The sequence below is a fragment of the Anomalospiza imberbis genome, chromosome 11, assembly GCF_031753505.1.
Source record: "Anomalospiza imberbis isolate Cuckoo-Finch-1a 21T00152 chromosome 11, ASM3175350v1, whole genome shotgun sequence".
NCBI lineage: Eukaryota > Metazoa > Chordata > Aves > Passeriformes > Viduidae > Anomalospiza > Anomalospiza imberbis.
Window position 1 is genome coordinate 16,248,197 of NC_089691.1, and position 17,129 is coordinate 16,265,325.

At 37.8% G+C, this 17,129-nt stretch overlaps 1 protein-coding gene across 6 annotated transcripts in view; it reads left to right on the forward strand.

Annotated features, from left to right (window-relative positions):
* The window catches only part of ATXN7 (ataxin 7), an 87,717-nt gene extending 70,880 nt beyond the window's left edge, over nt 1–16,837 (forward strand). For 3 of the 6 annotated variants that reach the window (XM_068202150.1, XM_068202151.1, XM_068202149.1), the window contains 8 exons: nt 4,140–4,392; nt 5,041–5,303; nt 6,022–6,104; nt 7,811–8,076; nt 8,496–8,694; nt 9,569–9,690; nt 9,974–10,925; nt 12,052–12,446. In XM_068202150.1, the coding sequence (XP_068058251.1) occupies nt 4,140–4,392; nt 5,041–5,303; nt 6,022–6,104; nt 7,811–8,076; nt 8,496–8,694; nt 9,569–9,690; nt 9,974–10,925; nt 12,052–12,069 (2,156 nt within the window). In that variant the 3' untranslated portion in view covers nt 12,070–12,446. Of the gene's footprint in view, nt 1–4,139; nt 4,393–5,040; nt 5,304–6,021; nt 6,105–7,810; nt 8,077–8,495; nt 8,695–9,568; nt 9,691–9,973; nt 10,926–12,051; nt 12,447–13,501; nt 16,228–16,545 lie in introns of those variants that run through there. The other 3 variants (XR_011003097.1, XR_011003096.1, XM_068202152.1) reach the window with 3 other exon arrangements.
* Nucleotides 16,838–17,129: the final 292 nt, after the last annotated feature.

The following is a 17,129-nucleotide window of genomic DNA, read 5'->3' on the forward strand; positions in this document are numbered from 1 at the left end:
TAACCTGTGTTAATTCTTTTTCTGAATGTTCACTGACGTTCCAACATGTCTAGCTGAATCAAACTTGTGTGTATGCTCCTGGGTGTGCTTTGTTTTTGCTGCAGCTGCACCAGCACTGACACAGGGCACTTTGACTTTTTGCCCAGTACTTATGTAAGGAGTCAGTATAAAAAAAAATGGGTTTATGAAACATGATCTGTACATCTTGTATGTGCTGCCCAAAGCTATTAATTGATGCCCAGAGAGAATAAACAGCACAAAATACTTGCTAGGTTTTGGGAAATAAGCATAAACCTTGGAAGAATGTCTTGAAAATTTTTAAGATTATTGTTTCTCCTAAATTAATTTTTTCTTTTTTTTTGTAAGCATGCAGCAAAGAAAGTGGCATTTTATGAAAAATAAAATGTTTTTTCTATAAAAGGGTATTGTCTTCTAATATAGCAATAAGTTATGAATCACATTAAGTCCAACTGTTTACTCATTGATAGAAGAATAAGCAGTAGTAGCCAAACACAATGAGAAGCTTTCTTTTTTTTTTATTCTTCTTTTTTTTTTCTGCCCCTTCCAGGTTACTTTTTTGCATTTTTTCAGAGATTGCTGCATGTTTAGTAGGAAATAGACAATGGAAAATAGGATTTTTAAACCCAAGAAAATTGGCAGCCAGACTAAGGGCCAGGTAAAGCTTTTTTTTAAGCTCTGGAAGAGATCTATATTATCAATATCTATTTTATCAGGAAATCCTATGTCCTTTGGCCTGATGCATATATAATACTTGCTCAGCTATAGCACAGAGATGTGTTTTTCCAACTTCATAGTTAACAGTTATCCTGGTTGTGTAGCAGAGACGTCGCTGGGATGCCATCTCTCTTTTCACAGCTTTTTAACTCTGTCCAGCCCCTCTCCATAGTGTCACAAACCTGTTTTGTAAATGCAAAGGTGTTTAAGGAGGAGTTTTGTCAAAGTTTAGTGTTGAACACAGCTGTCATTTTAGATCAGATTCTTTCCAGTGCTGTGACATCAAGGAAGACTTTCTGGTTCTTTGTCCAAAGCCAAAACTTATATTTTTCTGATACTTAAAAAGCAAAACAAAAAAAAAAATCATCATAAAAACCCACGCCGCAACAATAAAACCCTCCTTCCCCTAAATTGTAGAGTTTAGAATCATCATACACAGGTGCAGAAATGGAAATACCACTTTGATATGCTATATAAGCAGTCATGACAAAAAAATTGTTTTCCTCTCAAGAATTATGTGAGAGGAAGGGATGTGATTGCCAGCCTTTAAAATTTGAAAACTGAACACCTGGAGATAGTTATATTTTGAAATGTTTTTGGACTGAGACAGAATTAATGGCAAGTTGGAACTATGTTAAATTGGAAGAAGATTAGTAGAATTTATTATTGTAATATGCTTAGCATAAAAAGCATGGTGGTCTTGATTATTCAGTGACATTTTGTGTAGTCATTTTTCCAGTAAAAACTGTGGCAGTCTGTAAGTCTGTAACTATGTTCATTAGATCAAATATGCAATTCTTAACACGTCTGGTTTCAAAAATAATATTAGCTTTCTCTATTAACTTGAGGCTTCAGTGCTCTTCACATGGTTTGCAAAACAGTTCTTAAGTAGATTTCATTTAAAACCATGAATGTTATAAAAAGACTGAAACATTAAGTATCAGCAAATTGTAGTAGCAGCCCTACCTCAATTTGTATGTATGTCAACAAAAAAATAGGTCTAGGCAGGTTATGAAAAATGAGCTGAAAATTCTTCTTGCTTTGTTGATAGACAACATAAGTTGTGGTTATGCACAGAAGCGGTGAGTTAAGATTTCACAGCCGTGCACTGTTACAATATCTCTTTCAGAAATTGTCCCAGAATTCTAGAAAAAGTTAATTTGATAGTTTTTTTTCTGGGGGTGTGTGTCTGTATATGGAAATCTTCTCTGATAGGTAGACTGTAAACTTGTGTGTGATCAGCCATTAGCCTTAGTTCTCTTAGGTAATTTTTTTTTTTTTTTTTTTGGTTTTCACCAATTTAAAACACTTTTCTGTTACCTCACTTGGTTGAGCCTGGTGCTGTTGAACATTTGTGCAAATAGCAGTAGCATCTCAGTTTGCAGTTGCCAGAAGAGAAATATTCCTATCATCCAGATAGATATCTGAGATTACTATTTTGTCTAGTTTCTTCCTAATGATGTAATGCAAGGAGGTTGTTAGTTTTATTCTAGTCCCTTCTGCTTTTCATCTGCTAGTTTTTTTTCAAGAAAGTAATACTCTCACTTCCTTCAGAATGAAAACGTCATCATAACAAACTCCCAAGGATTGCATTAGTCATCGGCTGGCTTCTTGGAGATTATCTGTAACTGTCATAAGCACTTGGATTTTGAATTTTCTAAATATACAGAATGTGCAAGAGTATTGAGTAATGTTTCTCATTATCTCACAGGGTGTAGCATCACTGAACTCTAATGGCCCTCAAATAGTAACTTAACAAAGCTGCTCAGGGATGCTTGCCATTGCTATAAAAAGCCATTTGGCAATAAGCACTGCGTCATACTAGAAGCACAGGCATTTACTAGAGCATAAATATGCTAAAATATTTCATTTACAGACTCTGTAGTGGCAGCTGGTTCTAGAAAACTAGGTGCATTATTTTCATAACTAATTATTTTAAATACTAAAATTTTAAAGCAGTTGTTCCTTGAGATGGGTGATAAGTTACTGAATTTGTTTGGTATTTCTGTTGGGCATTTCACACTTGACTTCTCCACTTCTTGGTAATTACCCATTCAGAAGTGATAAGTATTTTGGAAAATTTTGCAGAAGGTTTGTTAGGTAGTTTGCACCCATTTTTGCAGTTAAACAGAGAAACACCCAGGAGCTGGTTCAATTTCTTTCTTAGTCCAAGCTCTATATTCATTCATTACTTTTGTTTTTCTAAGCTAATGAACACATTTCAAGTGCTACTTCCAAATAGGTCATAGAAGCAGAACACAGATGTACTAATTTACATTTCCCAGAGCGTTACAGGCTTCTGCACAGGTTGCACTGGACTTGGCTGTCACTCTTGGCTATATTTGTAGCTTCATGAACAGCCTGCTGCTTCCACAGTTCACTCAAGTCAAAATCTGTAAGGTGATCCTGAGATTGATCGTGGTGGATTTGGGCACCTCTAACAATACTTGGCTGCAGAAGAGGTGTTACCACTGCCTTTGCACTCCCCTGACAGACCTCTTTCTTGAGTCTCTGAGATCTGTGGTTTTCACTTACTTGATTGCCAGAAGTGTCTCTTAAGTAGGTGTTGATTACACAGATCCTCGAGGAATCACAGTGTCCATGTGTCAGTGAGCACACATTCTGTGTCTGTGTAGGCAGAGCTGGAAGCTGCCAGGTGTTTTGAGAATTCATGGTTCTAAAGAACTACCTTTACCATAGACACAGTTTTACCTGAAATGGTGCTAGTAACGTAGACGTTTTCATGGTTTTTGTTAATTAAAAAACACATTCAGTGATGGATTCTGACGTCTCTTAATTCAGTTACTCAGGTTTTTGTAGAAGAATATCTGTTGATAATTTTGATGCTGCTCTAAATAGAAACAAGAGGAGAAAAACCCAAACAAAAACCAACAAAGCATAAAAAACCAAGTGTAGGTCAATATTTGTGCTGATATTCTCAGAGGTGTTCCATACTGGGGGTCTGATAGATCATACCAGAAGTTTGTCATGAAGTAAAAGTGAAAATGTTGGACTCTATATAATTTTGACAATTAGGAGACATACTTACAGATAATTCTTATCTCTTAAGGGAATATGGTATTTAAGCTTGCCTGGCCTGAGGACAGGGGTCCCTTGGCTTTGTGTGTCTGAGGTCCAGAGCTGATTGTTTGGGATGGAGGGAGAGCTAAGCTTTAGTGGCTGAGATGTGTAGGTCCCAAAGCTCAAAGAGATTCCAGGAACCCTCTGGAGACCGGTTTTGAGTGGAACCTCATGAATTACAGAGAGGCTTGAATCCTCTATGCTCTGTGTGGGGCAGGGAACCTCCCAAGCCAATAAAGGAAAAATGTTAATGGAGTAATTGACGTGAAGTATTTACAAATTCTTGCTATATGGGAGCTTAAAACCCCTTTTCACTCTTTCAGAAAGAAGACACAGCTCCTCCAGCAAGCCGCCTTTGACTCCTCCCTCCTCTTCAGTATTTTCCCTCATTTCATCTTTCCCTTCAAAAAACAAAGGTAGCAGTGGAAGTGGGAGCAGTCGTTCATCCAGTGGAGGTACTAGTGCATCATCATCAAATTCCAAGTTGTTGAAATCACCCAAAGACAAGCTGCAGATCAGCGGAAACAACAGGTTAATGCATTCGGTACAGCACAGCAAAGTTCCCCATGACAAAATGTGAGTGTGCCTTTTGAAAGAGAATTAAATGTCATTACATGCATAAACACTGCTATGTCAAGAAAGTTTCCTTTTGTTTCAGAGCGTTTTTGATTTCAAAGATAATAATTTTAAATTCCTCCTGATCTTTTCCCACTGCCTAGTCAAAGATCATAGTTAATGCTCATATCTGTATTGAAGAAGATCTCTTGCAAGGCTGCATCTTAAATCACCATGAATAAAGGTCATTTTACTAGATGCTGCTGATTCTTTGATGTAATCTGCATACTTCGATTATAAGGGAGTTTTAGCTCTGATTCAGGTGGTTTTTGACCTGCACATGTGAGATAACAGCAGTGCTGTAAAATTTACTGCTACAGAATGGTGCATTTCTCACTGGACGTAATGGGTCCATTGCAGTTGCTTTGGACAATTTGCAGTGATGCTCTCTGTCCATGAATGCAAATAATGGTTTCTGAAGTCCCTGGACACTCTGAAGTGTCAGGGGAAAAAAGGGCAGAAGAGATTATGGGTATCGTAAGAAATGTGAAAATTAGAAAGATAGTAGGAGGAAAGTTTGCGTTTATATTGAGAATAGACCAGAGTATCGTTAAATAATAACATATTTTAGCTTTTTTTTTTCTTATCTTTGTTTTTTATAAATAACAGTATGACTCCATCTGTCAAAGTGGAAAAGATTCATCCAAAGATAGATGGTGCCCAACTGAAAGCTGCTGTTGGTCCAACTTGTTCTACTACTGTGAGTTCCTCAATAAAGACTGGCCTTAATTGTCCCTCAATACCAAAGCCACCCTTGCCTTCCCCTGGACAGATACTGAATGGTAAAGGTCTTCTCTCTGTGCCTCCATTTTTGGAAAAGAAACCTGAAGAAAATACGAATAATAGGAAATTTTTACATAAAAGATTGTCAGGTAATTTTTAAAAATTATTATTAACTATATTCCTTTTAGTAGAAATATATATATGGAAATAAGTTCCAGGAGTAAATTAAAACTCCTGTAATATTGTAAATTGTGCTGAGAGTTTTTAAATATTATACATCTGTAATTTGACAGACACTTTAAGGATGCAAACACCTTGAAATTGGCTTTTCCTTTCAGAAACCTGTACTGATCTCAAATGCCTGACAGTTCCAACAGTTTTAAAATGACACTCTTTTACTATCGCTAATGATTTTAGTTTCCTTCTTTCTATATGGAAGGTCCAAATGTACACAGAAAACAGAAAAAACTAGCACCTGATAAACTCAAAAATGGACACCCAGTCTGTTCTTTACACTTTTTAACACAGAATGGTAGAAAATTCTTGACACCAAAGCCAACAAGCAAAAACCCACCATTTGTTTGTCACAATCCATAATGGTGATCTCTACTCCTAGCAGGGAGCATCAAATCCTCCTTTGAGGTCACTTACAGGTGTTTGTGGACTTGAGATCTGTATTTCAGCACACTATAAGCTTGCTGAAAGCATAGAAAAATTAATTTGTGCAATTTTATTGTGCATTTTTATTTGTACATTTGCCTGTGTCATATTTGAAAAGTTTCCAATATGATTATTTTTTATGTTGAAAGTAGATGTTATTATTTCAAAATGTCTTTTGATAACTTTTCAATACCGTGTCTTTGACAGAGAGAGAATTTGATCCTGATATATACTGTGGTGTCATTGATGTGGAAACCAGGAAACCTTGTACTAGGTCTTTAACATGCAAGGTAGGATATCAGGATAAGATTATCTGAAGTTACTATTCAAAATCTTGAGGAACGTGATAGAAAATGGAGAACTGCAAATTTTTGTTGTTGGTAATTACCACTGTAAGTGGTACTGCTCAAAACGTGTTGCTCAGAAGAAATTGTTTCTGAAGTTCAGTTAATTATTTATTCTGAAAGCATTTCTCAAAGTAATGTGGAGGATTTGTATTTTTGTATAAACCCTTTAAACATGGACGTTGACATGGAACAAACTGTGTCACTCCACATGTAGGTAGCAGGGGGCAGCGTGTTCCTCTTTTTGGGGGATAAACTTCTGATGTTGTAGATCATGAATTTTAAAATTCCTCATAAGCATTGAAAATATTGCTTATACAGGATTTAAATAATTCAAGCTCTTCCCTTCTCACACTCTTTCCTCTCCCCCCAGCAGAGTCTGCAGCAGGTTCTTGGTAGGAATTTGTGTAAATGCTAATGCTGCTGGACATGCTGCTACAGCCAGCTCCTGAAAGAGCCATGGAGCATGCCTAGAGGTCAAACTCTAAATTAAACAACCATAAAAACTTCCAGTCAGACAAAATGTATCCTCTGGCTCCAAAACCCTGGGGGACAGAGGGCTGTCACTTGCTCCCAAGCAACCAAGAATCCAGATCCCCTGCACTTGTGTAATATTTTGCTGCTTTCCTGCAAAGCAGCTCTACCCTCAGTTTGGGAAACGTCTGGTAAATAAACCACCTACAGAACAAAGGTACATGAAGCTGGCCCTAATGACCCAGAGGAACTGAACTTGAACACATTGCCCTTTTGGAATTACAGAGGGGAGGAAATTGTTTTGCTAATAGAGGAGGGAAAAGCTGCAAGATTTTACAAGAGAAATAGGTAAATCAAAAGTGAAAGAGTAAAAACATTTCTCAGCAATTCTTTAGAATATACTGCTCATAAAATAATTTTTGGAATTGCTATTTGTGTCTGAATTATGTGACAAAAAAATTTACCTACTAAAAAGAACCAAATCAAACCCTTTGTGCCATATTAAAAAGGTATTGTGTGTGACTTTAACAATTCAGAAAAATAGCTTCCATTTACTTCACCTTACTTGGAATTGGTGCCATTTATACACATACATATCTTACTGTCTGTAGTGTTCAGGACACTCAAAGAACTTTGAGTCCTGACTGACTCTGGATTCTGGACTGCTGGGATGTTTTAAATTCCTCAATATCTATTTGATTACATTAGTTTTCAAGGAATATATTAGTTTATAGAAGGCAGCACAGTACTTTTATAAATATTTTTCAGGTCTCCCATTAGAAGTCTGATTTTAAACATTATTTTGTTGAATATTTTCTGAAGTGAAAGTAAATATTTTCTCTTTTTGGTTTTGTAGGAGTTGGCAATTGAAATATCAATGTAAAAAAAAGTTTTTGGTTCTAGTCTTAACCTTATTAAACATTTGGCAGTTTGGTTTTTTAAAAAAGTTTGAAAGAATCCTTTTACCAGACTTCTGGTTTTGTTACTCTGTATCAGACACGGATGTAATCATCCACCAAACAATTTTAAAGTTTGTTTTCCAAGTTGTATTTCCATTTGTTTACTAAACCAGGACTCTGATGTTTTTCTCTGTTTTGGAGCTCTTGACACATGTTTTGTGTGTTTGTCTTCCACAAATGTCATAGCCTGGGATTAATGATTTATTCCTGGTTCTGCAGACACATTCCTTAACCCAGCGGAGGGCTGTACAGGGTCGAAGAAAACGATTTGATGTGTTATTAGCTGAGCACAAAAGCAAAACCAGGGAAAAGGAACTTCTTCGACATTCGGATCATCATCAGCAGATGCCCCCTCTCAGGGAACCACATCCCTCACCTACTAAAACTTCCCAGGAGCTGCACCAAAATTCTCATGGAGTTACTCTTACAGAATCAAAGCCTTTATTACCTAATAAACCCAAACCTCACCCCCCCAGTCTTCCAAGGTAAGGAATATCTGCAGATGCAGTGGTATGAAATGAACACTGGGAGCTTGGATTTTGAGGGAGCAATACGGATCTGTTGGATGGGGCAGTGTGTTTGCTGCAGGCCTGGTGCCTGCCTGCAATTAGCAATTACCTGCTGAGGGTAACTCCTGGCAAGGAGGGAGTAGTAAATCTACCGTTTGAAGTAGTAAAAGCTGACTTGCAATCAGTGGAAGCGGTTGAGCAACAATTGGGCAACGCTGCTTTTCCAGGGGTACCACCATACTCTGTCCTTGCCCTTGGCAGGTTGCAAGACTGTGGACAACACCAGGGATCTGTTAATGTAGATTTCTTTCCCTCAGTAGTAATAAGCACTTAAAGGGTGGAATTTTTAACTGGACTGGGTTCAATAACACCTGGTTACTGCTTGCCTTGCCCAGGCCTCCAGGCTGTCCAGCCCAGCACAGTGGAAATGCCCCCAGTGAGTCTCCTTCTGTCCACGAGTCCCCACACCCTCCCTTGCCTGCAGCTGAGCCAGCATCTCGGTTATCCAGTGATGAGGGAGAATGTGATGAAAAAGAAGAGCCTGTTGAAAAACTGGATTGTCATTATTCAGGTCATCATCCTCAACCAGCCGCTGTACGTTTGCAAAGTTAACCTCAGTCTCTCTCTGGCTCCAATTGTGTAAACAAGTTACTTTGGGGTTTTAGGGGTGGTTTTCTGAGGGGTGTGTGATACGTTTTTTCCTTTTTTTTTTTTTTTTTCCCTTTTTTTTCCCCTCCCTATATTTTGAGAAAATTGTTTTGTGGCCTAGTAGGCAGTGAAGGTTTAACTAGTTGCAAAATAAACATGCTAAAAAAACTGTGTTCATAGCTCACTTCCCCAATCCAAAAGAAACCAAAATGCCAGAATACTAAAGATGAAACTGCTAACTGCTCTAAAGGGCTGTGGTTTTGGAATAAGTAAACAATGTCTTTTTGGTGCAATTTTCTTATTGGACTCCCCCTTCCACACCCACATACTTTTTTTTACTCAAGTTACCAACATCACATTAAAGGTAGCAGTACGGTATTTTAATGTTTAAATTTTGACAAAAGTTAGTTAATATAACTAAAAGCAAATTTATTGCCCAGCCTGGATGTCAAATTATATCCTTTTTTTTTTAAAAACAGCTGATAGCTGGTAGGTCCTCCGAAGCAGATGTTACATAAATATATGTCTGTATATGTGTATAATGTTTATACATAAACAGATATACTGCTAATCTTATCTGTTTAATCCGGGGAGTTCAAATTTGATTTTTCTATTAAGCATGGGAGTATCAGAAGACAAGAAAATTATCTCAATATACCAAGGCAAAAAATTAAAAATAGTTGTTGGGCCATAGACATAAAAATTAATTTTTTTTTACCCTCTACTTAAACATCTAAAAGCATATTTATCATAAACAAATTGTTATGCAGAGAGTTGTCATTGAAAGAAGAAAACAATAATAATAATCATGTCTTTTCAGTTTTGCACATTTGGTAGTCAGCAAATTGGAAGAGGTTATTACGTGTTTGACAAGCGGTGGAACCATATTCGATGTGCACTTGACTTCATGTTGGAGAAGCATCTTAATTCACAGATGTGGAAGTGAGTGGAAGTGAAAGAGTTCTTATTATTCTTGGTGTTTGTAGAAGTACATGGAACCTTGTGATTCTAGTTAAAAAAAGTAATCTTGTGTTCAGACTGAAGGTTGATGGGTCTGTGTTTTAAGTTTTTTTGCAACAATTAACTATCAGTTTAATAAAATCAGAGGCATTAATCAACCCCAAGATGCAATCATTTTAAGGTAGCATTATTAGTATATAGAGGTATTAGTCTGAAGAATGGTGGCTACGTGGGGTTTTATCTTTGTTTTTCTGCTCACCTGCAGGAAAATTCCTCCAGCATCCAGTAACACAGCATCAGTCCGTGCCCCACATCGGACAAACCTGATGCCTGCTTCTCAGCACGGTGTCAATGCAGCAGGGTTCCTCTTACCCACCACGGTGATGTCATCGCCAGCGTTGGTCTCTCCCTCCTGTGTGTCTCTGAACAGCAAATCGGTACCATCCCACGGGACGACACTAAATGCCAATCCCGCTGCTCTGGGTGCAGTGGATCCTGTCTGCAGTATGCAATCAAGACAAGTGTCTTCTTCCCCCTCAACACCTACAGTGCTTTCCTCTGTACCTTCACCTATGGCCAGCAAACCTCAGAAAATGAAATCCAGCAAATCTTTTAAACCTAAGGAATCTTCTGCTGGCAGTGGCACCTGTAACAGCACCGGCAGCGTCAGTAGCAGCGGCGGCTCAGGAAAGAAGCGTAAAAACAGTTCCGCACTGCTCGCACCTTCTCATTCCACAGAGTCCTTTAGAAAAAACTGTGTGGTTAACTCTGGCAACTCTGGGACCTCCTATCATCCCTCAGTGACAGCTTCGTCCCACAGCGTTGGCCTCAACTGTATGACTAGCAAAGCTAACTCTGTTAGCCTCAAACATGACCAATCAGGGAGGGGTCCTCCAACTGGGAGCCCTGCAGAATCCATAAAGAGAATGAGTGTGATGATGAACAGCAGCGACTCCACGCTCTCCTTAGGGCCATTTGTTCATCAGTCTAGTGAGCTGACTGTAAATTCACACAGCAGTTTTTCACATTCACATACTTCCCTTGACAAACTAATAGGAAAGAAAAGAAAGTGCTCACCTGGTTCAAGCAGCATCAACAGCAGCAGCAGCAAATCAAATAAAGTTGCCAAATTGACATCGGTGAACAATGTTCATGCAAAACACACTGGTGCAATCCCAGGGACGCAAGGACTGATGAACAATTCCCTGTTTCATCAGGTAGGAAATCTTGTCTCAAACTAAGCCAGCATAAAATGCCTCCTCACATGCTTATAATTCATGTGTTCTCTTTAATATCAAATAGATAGCCAGTTCCAGATCCTGCTCAAGTAAAAGGTAGTACTTCTTTTTTCCAGTACTCATTTTGAATGTTCTTATGGTACATTTACTCAAGACTTTTATAAATGTTCTAAATAAAAAAAAGCTACATTTTAGGAAAGAAACCTGAAATGGGATATTTCAAATTCCTTAGATGCTGTTGCCTGTGAATTGCTTTCAGATAAAGTTCATTCCTCTTATTTTTAAGCCATAATTTTAAAAGTGAATCTTGCCAGCCTGCCATGGAACTGAGCTGTGTGCCTCAGCCTGACTCCTTGTTTCTGTGTCAGGAATAAACATTCTACAAAGTGGAACATAATGATGCTGATAACAGAACTGTGATACTGTGATAAAATAAGCCTATTATCCCAAGATGTCATTGACTAACTTCTTAGTAATAATGAGATTAAATATAATAAATCAGATAATAAACCTTTTTAGTCAGTAAGGCAAATAGATATACTATAAAGGAAGCAGATCTCATGACTATGTAAGATCCCATTTTAAAAATTAGTTTGGGGTTTTGGTTTTTTTTTAAACAAATCTCGCTGGAAAAGTAGTGCATTCAGGATTAAAAATCAAAAAAACTTTATTTTCTCTGCTGCTAAAAACTGAAATCTCTGTAGCTGGTGAGCCAGGAGGTCAGTAAGCACTTTTTGAGAGTGGTTTCTTAATTTTCACTTTCAGCCACAGAGGAAGATTTCACCTTTTTGTGTGTTTACTTAAGAAAAAAAGCCTTCAGATGGCAGAATTTATTTTTGGACTTAACTAATAATTACTATTTCAACTATGCAATATAAGTAAAAGAGAAATACAATTTGAGTGAACTAAGAAGGAAAGCATGCTTGAAACCATTATAACTTCAAAGAGGTTTAGTTGAGGATTTTCAAGTCTCGAGAGAGGCCAACCGTGTGTTATCAAGGTTGCTTTGTGCCTGAGATTTTCCCCCAAATACGCCCTTGTTAGCCACAAAATAAGCTTGTTTTCAGTGCCTCCACTGATGGTTCTCTCTTTTCTTGCCCCCAAGCCAAAGGCCCGTCCCTGATAGCTGGAGGCACCACGGTGAGAAACAAACTGGACAGTTTTCACTACAAGCAAAACCTCCATCTGGATTTCTGGACTCCAAGATGCCTTGAGTTTTCCCAACTTCCCATGGTCCTCAGGTGTGGAAATCTACTGGACTGTCACTTAAACAAGGAATTTCCCTGAAGCCATGTCTGTAGCAGTGAATATTCTAGAAATGGACACTGGATGAAGTTCAGCCACATAATTGCTCTTATCAGTGTTAACAGTGGTCTGGACTGTTTGCTACAAATCTGTGAGATTTTCCTTACAGGAGTACATCATCTTGCCACTATTTGACATAGTTTGGCTGGGCAAACGAATGTTTTCTGGGGGGAAATAAACATTACTGTGGACTTATTTTTATACTGATGGTGTCTTTTGTAGGTGATAGCTAACCAGACAGACACCCTCAATGGAGAGGACCCCGTGACAAGGGGAAAAATGTGTGAGGCACAATGGAAAGAAGCCCTCAAGAAGGGAATATGGCTTTAGTGTTTTTATAGCAATGTTCCTTTAATGGAATATAAAAAAATAGCACAATTCAAAAAATAGTCTGTTTTGCCCAGCCTTTTGCAGGTAATTTGGGATAAGAAGCTATCAGGAGTTTAAAACAAAACAAACCCAACAAACCAGAAAAACTTGTTTGAGGCCACTGCTTAGAAAACAAGTATAAAAATGCCGTATTTGTGTGATACAAAACCTATTTTCTATTCTTTTGAATGAGATTTTATTGTGGAAGAAAAGTTAATTTTGTTCTTTAAAAATTCCAAAAATATCAAACAGACAAAGGCAAATAACCTCTAAAACTCTATGCCCAAAGAACATATTTATTGACCTATACTGTATACCACAGGCCTTTGCTTTAAAAAAAAACAACTGTATTGATGAAATTAGGCTGGATTTGTCTTCCTCTTCCAGTGGATAAAATCAGCCCTTTAAAAAATGAGTTTTTAAATATTTCAGTATTTTTTAACAACCACAAAAGTCAGTTTTTTTCTGTCTTGTTTGTGTAACAAAATTGTTGATGTGTGACGCCTTCTACTTCTTGCTAAGATTTTTTTTTTTTAGTCCAAATTCTGGAATAAATGCCAATTTGACAGCAGAGTTCACTGTGAAGCACTGGTTTGTGCTTCACAGTCATCCCAGGCCCTCCCAGGCTTTATGAGCATGGGGGACTTTGCAGTTTTGTCTAATCCAGCCAATTTTTATGAAGTATTTTGTCTTGCTTCAAAACACCTCAAAAATGAATTCTGCCAAAGGGCTCATTGTATTATGGTTTGACTTATCTGGATGTTTTTGTTAAATTTTTAAATATCAGGTAAAGGCTCAAAACTGACTAAACTTTTATTAAGGGGGCAAAGCAAAGGAAGATGAAATCCTAACAAAGAAGATTTTTATTTTCTGCCTTAAAGGGGCATCAGCTATTGCTGAGAAGAGACAATCTGAGCCTGTCCAGCTGTTCACGTAGCCCAGCCTTCTCCCCGTTCTAGTGGCAAGTAGTAAAAGTACATCAGGGAATCCAAAGCCACTCTGAGTAGCAGTTGCTTAGTTGTTTACCTAACGATGCTTTCAGTTTCTCCTGAACTTCCTATGAAATCATTGTTATACAGCAAAACAAGAAGCCTCTATGCAGACACTTTAGCTTTGAATTGATACAAAAGATCACACTGAGAAAGCAATGTACTAGAGACTCTTATTATGCAAACTTTAAAAAAAAAAAAAAAAACCAGTAGGCAACTTTTCAGGAACAAAAGGATTTCTATTTAATAGGATGCCCTGTAGAAAGGATTGTTAGAACTGCAATTGGTTTGGTGCAAAAGGAACCAAAGCGAAATGCCACAAAAAGAAATCCAAGTGTATTAAATCTTGCACATTTGGAGAGAAATCCATGCTCTGATGAAGTCCCTGGGGCAGAGCTTCCACTTCAGGACAGCATCAGTCACAAGTGCAATTTGACTCTTGGTAGAAACAAAGGTAAAGGAAACAGAAATTTGGAAAGATTGGATGCTGGCGAGTTTGTGATTGAACCGTCCTCTGGTTTTTAAGGTTCTGTTGATCTGAAAGCAAAATGGCAAATTTGTGCTCCATCAGTAGCATGCAGATGTGTACAAAGTGAGTTCCTGATGGCTGCTCCTCCAGAGCCAGTGGGTGCAGCCACCTGCACCATGTGGGCTTGAGCCACTGGAGCAAAGAGTCCGAGCATAAATTCTGCCTGCCCTAGACCTGCTCTAAATATTATGTTTTAGATCTTGGTTATAAGCAGAACATTGTTCCTGAAGCTTTTATTGTCACATAGTTCTTACTGTAAATAATTAAGGAAGCTTAAAATTAATTTTCCTTGCAAAATTGAATTTGCAGTGGCTGGGTTGTTTCTAGACAGATTTTGGTATTAATTTAAGAGATACAGTTTTTATAGTCTTTCCAACTTCTCATTATGACTCCTGCAGTTTTCTTAACCTAAAAAATTGCTGCAATGATGAACAAAGAATTATACAAGAAAAAAAAAACATACTTTTGTATCTTTATTTTGGAATTTCTTGTTCTATTATAAATATTGAAGTATCCCTATTTCAGAAGACATATTTTGTTAATTGATTGTACATATTTAAATATGTATTTTTGCACAGGTCTTTTTTTCTTATATCCAGTTTTGGTACAATTGAGATCATCTAGTATTTATTTATTAATTAATTAAAAAAAAAAAAGCAAATACCTTTTTATAATTTGAAGTGGTTCACTGCCAAGCCAATAGTTAACATGCCTACTTTGCAATGTAAGGGATGCCTCTGTTTTGTGAAAGCTGTGTCCCTTTTCCCTGTCTTGGGAGTGGGTGGATCCACACCACGGATCCCCGAGCCCGGAGCCCTCGAGGTTGATGTGGCATTGCTTATCAGTTGCCTGACTCCCAGAAGATCCATTTAGTGAAGTGACACACTGCTTCTCTTTTTTTAGTGTTCGTGTGCGTGTGTGTGCGTGCGCATCCGTGTGGGTCTCATGTGGTTTAAAACTAACGGAAAAACTGAAAGTGCCTGATATAACTAGTTTTAAGCTTGGACTGTTTAGACAGCTTCTCCTTAAAAGACTTGAATGTTCAGTTGAAATTTTGGAGCTTGCTTTTTCCACCTATATATAATATATGTGTGTGTATGTGTATATACACACATGCATATATTTATATATCTGAAATTAATGAGATGGGTTGACAAAAGAAAGCGAATGATGCTGGTAGCTTTTGTAAAATCTTTTCATTTGAATACCTTATGTTGGAACAATCCCATTGATAACTCGTATTTAGTGTAATGCCAAGGGTTTGAAATATGGTTTTAACCAGCAGTTTATTTAACTGTCTCATTTTGGGAAGGGGGGAGCAATATTCATTAGTAAAAAAATTTGGGAAATGTTCCAAATTGTTGGTATTCCAAAACAAAGAAAAAACCCCCAAGTAAGTACCTCTTGAAACCATGAAAAAAATATAGATGTGATTTCCAAATGACATTTCTAAGGCAGTTGTCTTCCTGTAAGAGTTCTCTTGCCAAGGAATCTCTCATCTTTTACTCATTCTGTCCTGGAGGAGGGAATTGGGCTTTGAAAGATTCTTAAATGTTTCACTGTTCAGCAGAAAATAATCATTTTTACCTTTTGTGCGAGATATTTTATGTTTTAAAGATAATTTTGAAATGAGCACTACATAATGTCAATGTGAATGTAGGCCTTGGAAGCATCTTGCTCGGTGTTGAGCCTGGTTCTAAAAGCAATCTCCTGTGTAAAATGTGTGAATAGTTTGATAATTTGTATACATAATCAAGAGCATCTGATCAGCTGAACTCTGTGTTGGCTGCTGTATAGTACATGAACAAATGTCATGGGATAGAAAAATTACTTTGGATATTTAAAAGAAAAATAAATATATAGTCTATTTGTTTTGTAACAAGTTTCTGTAAATAAAATAATTTATACTATTTATAAGAAAAAGTTGTGCTTTGCTTCATGAAAAAGATTAGTTTGTTGAACAAACATGTTACTAAACAAGGCAATAAAATTAGGACTTTTCAATAAATGAGGTTGGTTGCATGGAATATATTATATGTTTCTGCTTCATTATAAAATCCTTCGCTATTAAAGGAAAACATTATCTGTATCGGTGCCTATGTGAACTAATTTCAGAGAATTGGATGTGGTCAAATTCTGTCATTGTCCCTCGGCATTGCGAGTCAGCCCGGTAGGTTGGGAGCTTTCCATCCTGCAGGGAGTTGGTACCTGCTTCTGAGCGGTGCCTGTGTCACCTCTGCAGCATTTTCCTGTGCAGAGGACCTTCTGTTACTTCAGGTTCACACTTTATATTATTTTCTAATCAGAATAATGAGCAGCAGCCTTTACAGCCCCAGATGTGGTTATGTTGAGTCATTGTGTTTCCTGGAATTTTTTTCCTCCTAAAGTGTCTTCTGTGTTTTCATAGTTTGAAGATCCAGTGTGTGGATTCAGCAGGTTAAACACTCCTGCAGAGCTTTTCTCTGCACGTGACTCAGGACTCGTGTGTCGTGGGCAATTTTGGAGCCATTTGTAAAAGCAGTAAAGCTCCTGTTAGTAGGACAGGACTTCAGAGTGACATCTGTGGCAAACTTTCCTTTATTCTGTTTCTATTTTGTTTTGGTTTGGGTTTTTCTCCCTCTTAAAACAAGTTTTTCTTAATATTTGGAATAAATGCTACAAGATACAAACAGGGTTCAGACAACAGGCAAGTTCTGCTTTGTCTTTTTATAATAAGCACCTCTAGTAGTTCTGCGTTTACTTTTTGCACTACTGAGTATTTTAATTTCTTTTTTTGTCTTGCCTTCTTGCAAATCCTTTTCCTTCCTTGTAGCAATTTTTACCAGCTGTGCCATCCTGCATGAGCTGCTGGCGCTGCAGCTGGTTCTGCAGAGCTGTACAAGTGACCGCAGCCCCGAGCGCGTGGGAGTCGGGTGTTTGCAGCCGAGCAGAGCTCTGTGCTTGGCATCGTGTTCGGGCAGGTTCATGACTCTGAGTGCTTCAGCACTGAAG